Source organism: Vicia villosa, linkage group LG3 (genome assembly GCF_029867415.1).
Source record: "Vicia villosa cultivar HV-30 ecotype Madison, WI linkage group LG3, Vvil1.0, whole genome shotgun sequence".
In the NCBI taxonomy this organism is placed as follows: Eukaryota; Viridiplantae; Streptophyta; class Magnoliopsida; order Fabales; family Fabaceae; genus Vicia; species Vicia villosa.
The window spans coordinates 134,768,033-134,775,404 of record NC_081182.1 but is presented as its reverse complement, the minus strand read 5'-3'; the positions used below and the strand labels follow the sequence as shown (position 1 = coordinate 134,775,404).

General features: G+C 42.3%; 1 protein-coding gene across 1 annotated transcript; it reads left to right on the top strand.

The window, feature by feature from the left end:
- Positions 1–1,685: 1,685 nt before the first annotated feature.
- On the top strand, positions 1,686–4,793 carry LOC131659005 (uncharacterized). The gene is made up of 2 exons (XM_058928251.1): positions 1,686–2,198; positions 2,814–4,793. Exons 1-2 carry the CDS (start codon positions 1,686–1,688, stop codon positions 4,791–4,793), a joined length of 2,493 nt encoding a protein of 830 aa, XP_058784234.1.
- Positions 4,794–7,372: the final 2,579 nt, after the last annotated feature.

Genomic DNA, 7,372 nt, shown 5'->3' with positions numbered 1-7,372 from the left:
GAGTTGACTAGAAATGATTGGTCCCAAAAATTAAGGGCTCTCAAAGCAGATTCTATCCCTTGGTATGCAAAGAAATTAAATTCCGATAAGATTATTTACAAGTGTGGGGATTTCAACAATGTGCCTTTAATGGGAACATTAGGATGCATTAATTATAATCCTATTTTAGCACTGCGCCAACTAGGTCATTCTATGGATTGTGAACCCCCCAAACCACAAATGGAGGAATTAGTCTTGCATGACAATGGAAAAGGGGAACCAAGGACTTTAAAGAAAATAATTCAAGCTTGGAGGCATGTTCAAGCAAAGAGTTTTGGGCCAAAGAACATCATTGCTAGAGAGCCTTATACTAGTTGGGTTCAAGAAAGAGTTGGAAAAATTTTGCTTCTTTTTGTTGTGGATCCCGCATACAAGCCTGATTCTCCTAATCCTGTTCCTCTATCCATCAAAGAGGTAGAAGGGATCAGGGCTTCCCTAGAGGCGTCCCGAAAGGAAAAGGAAAAATTAGAGCTTGATATACATCAACTTACCAACGAAAGGAGCCAACTACGCTTTGACCTTAAAGATAAAAACCAAGAGCTTCAAGCAATGAAGGAAGATAATGATAGGCAAAGAGGTAAAAGGAAACGTGCAACCGAAGGAGTCCTAAGTGCTAATTATAATCTAGAAGCATATAATGAGAGATTGGAACAAGCAAATCTAGAAATTGCAAGGTGGAGAAGACGTTATGAAAAAGCTTCCCATGACAAAGCGGAATCCGAGAAAAATCTAGAAGATGTAGTCTTTGAATTAACTGATAGGACTAAAGATCAAGAGGAAGAAATAAGGAACCTCAAATATGATCTTCAAGAAGCTCGCAATTATGGACAACAAGAGCGCGCAAGGAGATTAACCATGGAAGAAGCACTTTTACAGCGCACCGGGGAGTACGATAGAGCACTTCAAGCCATGACATTACTTAGGCAAGTGTTCAAAAGGAAAAGAGAGATGTACGAGGCAGCCATGGATGAAAGAGATCATTGGAAGAGACTTTACACAATTGTTTCTACGGCAAATGAACATGTGAGCATGGTTCCTAAGATGCTTGAAGACTATGAAAAATGTCGCGATAATTATGATAAGCTAGTCTTCTTGTGTAATGATTTGCTCCAAGATATTCCAAGGAGTTTGGCAAAGGCGGAATCATCTCCTATCATCCTTCCTAAAGAAGTCAAAGAATTTATGGAGCTTTGTAGGGACATGGTGGACAAGTTCCGAGAAGACATCCAAAAGCATTCCTAATTTTATTTTATTTCTTTGTTGCTTTTATTTCAAGTATTTTAATTTCAGTTTCCATTCCTATTTGTAAACCAACAATAAAGTGGTATTTCCTTTCAATTAATAAAGTGTGTTTATTTTTCGCATTTACTTATTGTTCCTATATTATTCACCAAATAGTTACATAAAAAAAAAAGAGAGAGAAAAGTACAAGAAAAAGAATATAAAAAAATAGAATATATATATTTACTATAATAATGTGGATAAGACATGAACATAACATAAGCATAACATTCATATCATGCATACCATAGTTTATTTTCAAAGCATTAAAAGAAAAAACTATCTTTATCTCCAGTCACACCATTGGAGAAGGCAACCAAGCAACCATACCACCATACCAAACCCGTGCTTAGGAGAAGAAAGCCATGGAACAACTAGAGCATAATCAAGCCGCCCTTCACGAAGAAGTAACTCAGTTGAAAGGTACTGTAGATGAGATTAAGGGAGGAATGGCTCAGATGTTGAGTTTCATGAAGGACATCAGGGATGAACAGGAAAAGGCTAGGGAAGCTCGGAATCAGTATGAGGAAATACCGAACGATGGCAACCCGCTGTTAGGATTTGTTCAGGGCTTCGACCCTCGCAAATCAAATGCTCACTCCTCTAAGAGAGTTACCAGAATCCATGAAGAGGGAGAAGGTTCCCATGAAGGATTCATTCCCACCACTCAGAAAGAGGGGGCGCCTTGCACGGTTCGCATCCCTGCTAACATTCCACCTAAGGATGAGGATTACGTGGATTTACAATATGGGGAGGCGGATGAAACAAACCAGGAACCCCAACATAAGCAAACCCAATCTGATTCTGAAGAAAGTGCTAGAAATAGTGGACAAATCAAGGCGCTAGAAGAAAGGCTGAAAGCAGTAGAAGGATATGATGTTTTTGATGTGGATACCTATGAAATGAGCTTGGTTCCGGATTTGACTATTCCTCATAAGTTCAAGATACCCAACTTTGAAAAATACAAAGGACTTACATTCCCAAGAAGTCATTTATGCATGTACGTCGGGAAGATGGCTGCTTATGCCAATGACCAAAAGCTAATGATGCATTTCTTCCAAGACAGTCTAAGTGGGGCATCTGTTGAATGGTACATGCAATTGGAAAAGACGCATCTCCGAAGCTGGAACGACCTTGCTAATACGTTCCTAAAGCAATACAAGTACAATCTGGACATGGCACCCAATCGAATGCAATTACAAAATTTGTCCCAAAAGAAGGAAGAATCATTCAAGGAATACGCCCAAAGATGGCGAGAAATGGCGTCCCGAGTCCAACCTCCGTTGCTAGAAAAGGAGCTGGTTGACATGTTTATGAGAACTCTACAAGGACCATACTACGATAAGATGATCGGAAGTGTATCCTCAGCATTCTAAGATCTAGTGGTCATCGAAGAAAGAATTGAGGACAGGATCAAAGATGGGAAGATACAAGGAGTATCATCCAACTCTTATCACTCAAAGAGGCCCACCTCAACCTTCGCTAAAAAGAAGGAAGGGGAAACCAATGCAGTGGTGCACCAAGAATCGAGACCTCCTATGTCATTCCCACCTCAACAAAACAGGTTCCAAGGTCCTCCAAGGAAATTCGATCCTTTGCCTACTTCCAGAAGTGAAATACTAAAATACTTGGTGAGCGAGTCATTGGTAGAGCTCGGGCCTATGCCACCTCCGCTTCCCGGAAAAGCTTCACCCAGGTTCAACCCTAATGAAAGGTGCGAATTTCATGCTAATTCCCCCGGACACACATTGGAAAAGTGTTGGGCTTTCAGACACAAGGTTCAGGATTTGATAGAATCAGGGGCAATCGCCTTTGACAAACCTAATGTGAAAACAAATCCCATGCCTCATCATGATGGCACAGTCAATACAATCGAGGTCGTTACTAAGCAAGAGTTAGTTCAACAACGGAGCTCCCCCATAGATTCCCTTAAGAGGTATCTACTAGCAAGGGGGTTCATCCTGGAACATAACGAGGCTTTTAAGGACACTCTGCAAAGGCTCATGGATCAAGGACTGATTCAGCTGAAGGAACATCTGGAAGAGGAATATGTGGCTATGCTAGAAAGAAACGAGTCGTTGATAATACCCACCCAAGGGGCAAAGAAGCCATTAATTATCCCCTATTCTAAGGCACCGGTGATAATACCCACACAAGGGAACACTAGAATAATCCCTGTCAGAGCTCCATACCCTATGGACAAAATGAAAGCAGTCCCTTGGGAATACAATTCTAGTACCAATGTTGCCGTGTCAAACATTATCGGACCTGGGGGCATGACTCGTAGCGGTCGTATATTCAAAACTACACAATCTAATGAGAACTTGGCGCCAGCCAGTAATCGGACTGCCGCAACACCAACTGAAGAAGGCTCTCCCAAGGATAAGGCAGCCGCTAATAAGGATGCTGAAGAATTCTTAGCATTAATCAAGAAGAGTGATTATAGAGTGGTGGACCAGTTACAACAAACACCATCTAAAATATCGCTCCTCTCATTACTGGTACACTCCGAGAAGCATCGAGACGCCTTGATGAAAATCCTGAATGCTGCCCATGTGACTAAAGACATCACTGTGAACCAATTCGATGGAATGGTGGCTAACCTCACGGCCGGGGCATGTCTGGGGTTCAGTGATCATGAACTACCTCCACAAGGGAAGGAGCATAACAAAGCCTTGCACATCTCTATACAATGTGGGAAAGCTCACCTATCAAGGGTTCTGATTGATACAGGCTCGTCACTAAATGTGATGCCAAAAGCTACCCTCGATAAAATAGATTTGGAAGGCCTAGTGGTTAGACCAAGTCGTCTAGTGGTTAATGCCATCGATGGATCACAAAGCCCAGTGTTCGGAGAAGTAGACCTCCCTGTTGTAGTCGGCCCTCATACTTTCTGCATCAATTTCCAAGTAATGGAGATTGAACCTGCTTACACCTGCTTATTGGGACGTCCCTGGATTCATGCTGCTGGGGCAGTTACCTCTACTCTGCATCAGAAAGTAAAATTTGTGGATGGAAACTCTATAGTGATCGTCAATGGGGAGGAAGATATATTTGTTAGCAATCTGGACTCGTACCGATACATCGAGGCTAGAGAAGGGGCATTAGAGACTTCGTTCCAAGCACTAGAGATCGCAACTGTTGTCACGCTACCAATCGAGAAAATACGAAGGACGGTAACATCCTGGAGAGATTTGCAAGACATTAAAATGGAAGGATGGGGCAAGATTCCAGAAGTGCAAGAGAAAAGAGATCGTCTGGTGTTAGGATGTCAACAAACAAAGAAGGCTGCAAAGGAAGAGCAACGATTCCCTCCGATCGTGCAAACTTTCGTCACAGGCGGATACGAGCATGTATCCATGATATCTAGCATGGAGGGTACATCCAATTTCATCCGAATGATCAGACCAGGAGAACAGCTCCAAAATTGGACAAGCCTGGAGATACCAGAGATAGTTTATATTTCAAAGTAATTTGTTTTGTCGTGTGTTTTATTTCCCTTTCAATTAATCAAAAAACAATGTCGCTCATGCCTCGCCCGAAGCATAGAGTTGGTTTGTAAGGGCCCCATTTACTTTCAAAGTTTGAGTTTATTAATAAAATTGTCCTTTGCATTTGGTATTGAAAACACCGTCTCGTTCTTGCATTTACTTTCCTAAAAATGACAAATAACATTCTTGCATAAAACAAAAGCACAATCATAATTGCATACTAAAAACAAAACATAAACATGTGCAGATCACCTTCTGACATCACCGATAATAATACTGCTGAAACTCAATGTAAACTCGAGGCTCTCGCTAATCAGTCTGAGGAAGGGGATGAGGAAGACGATGGACTTCCGGAAGAATTGTCAAGGCTAATGGGCAGAGAATCCAAAAGCATGCTCCCTCCTCAAGAAGCCATTGAAATCATAAACTTGGGCACCGATAAAGAACCCAAGGAAATCAAGATTGGGGCAACACTGAACGAGGACCTAAAAGCAACGCTGGTCAAACTCCTCCAAGACTATGTAGAGATATTCGCTTGGTCATACCGCGACATGCCTGGCTTGGATACAGACATCGTCGTACATAGGCTACTGCTCAAAGAGGGTTGTACGCCTGTCAGACAAAAGCGCAGAAGAGTTCGACCCGACATGGATAATAAAATCCGAGAAGAGGTACTCAAGCAGTTTGACATAGGTTTCCTTACCGTGGTTGAATATCCACCATGGATCGCCAATATAGTGCCAGTTCCTAAGAAGGATGGGAAGGTGCGCATGTGTGTTGATTACAGAGATCTGAATAAGGCAAGCCCAAAGGACGACTTTCCATTACCATACATAGACATACTAGTGGACAATACCGCACAAGCTTCACTATTTTCATTCATGGATGGATTCTCTGGGTATAATCAAATCAAAATGGCTCCCGAAGACATGGAGAAAACCACCTTCATGACATCTTGGGGTACCTTCTGTTACAAGGTGATGCCTTTTGGATTGCGAAATGCTGGGGCAACATATCAACGAGTTATGGTCACGCTGTTCCATGATATGATCAACAAGGAAGTCAAAGTATATGTGGACGACATGATCGCTAAGTCCTGTACAGAAGAGGAACACATTACGCACTTGCAAAAGTTATTCGAACGCTTAAAGAAGTTCAAGCTAAGGTTGAATCCAAACAAGTGTACATTTGGCGTGAGATCAGGAAAGCTGTTAGGATTCATAGTAAGCCAACGAGGCATAGAGGTAGATCCTGACAAAGTGAAGGCCATACAAGAAATGCCCATTCTAAGAACAGAAAAAGAGGTTAGTGGTTTCCTAGGTCGTTTGAACCACATCTCAAGGTTCATTTCGTACTTAACTGCTACATGTGAGCCCATATTCAAATTACTAAGAAAAGATCAACCAATCAGGTGGAACGACGATTGTCAAGTAGCTTTCAAAACCATAAAGCATTATTTACAAGAACCACCGATACTCGTGCCTCCCGTGTCAAGAAGACCTTTGATCATGTACCTCACTGTCCTCGAAAGGTCTATGGGATGCGTACTAGGGCAGCAAGACGAAACTGGTAGGAAAGAACACGCTATTTACTATCTTAGCAAGAAATTCACCGATTGCGAATCTCGATATTCACCGTTGGAAAAGACATGTTGCGCCCTAGCATGGGCCTCCAAACGTCTAAGGAAATATATGCTGATTCAGTCCACATGGTTAATATCGAGGATGGATCCTCTGAAATATGTGTTCGAAAAACAGGCTCTCACAGGAAGAATCGCTAGATGGCAAATGCTACTGTCAGAATATGACATTCAATACGTCACTCAAAAAGCAATAAAAGGGAGTGTACTGGCAGAACATCTAGCTCATCATCCCATCGAAGAATATCAGTCTATGAAATTCGACTTCCCTGATGAGGACATTATGCTAGTAAGAGACTATGAAATACCTGGACCCGATGAAGGACCCGAACCAGGATTGGTGTGGACCCTTACGTTCGATGGAGCCTCAAACGCACTAGGGCATGGCATAGGGGCAGTCTTAACATCTCCTGACAATCGTCACATACCCTTCACTGCAAGATTATGTTTCGACTGTACCAACAATATTGCAGAATACGAAGCGTGCATATTGGGGTTAGAAGCTGCGATCGATCTACGAATTAAATTACTCGAGGTATATGGGGATTCAGCGTTGGTAATCCACCAAGTCAATAAAGAATGGGATACGCGAGATACAAAGCTAATCCCATACCGAGACCTCATACTGGAACTAATGGTTGAGTTTGAGACCATCACTTTTAATCATATCCCGAGGGAGGAAAATCAAATGGCTGACGCGTTGGAAACACTCTCCTCTATGTTTAAAGTAACCTGGCCAAATCACGAACCTCGGATAACGATCAGACACTTCGACGAACCAGTCTATTGCCTTACGATCGAAGAGCAACCCGATAACAAGCCCTGGTACCATGATATTAGGAAATACTTGGAGAAAAAAGAATATCCAGAGAACGCCTCCGCAATCGACAAAAAGACACTAAGGAGGTTAGCATCCAAGTTC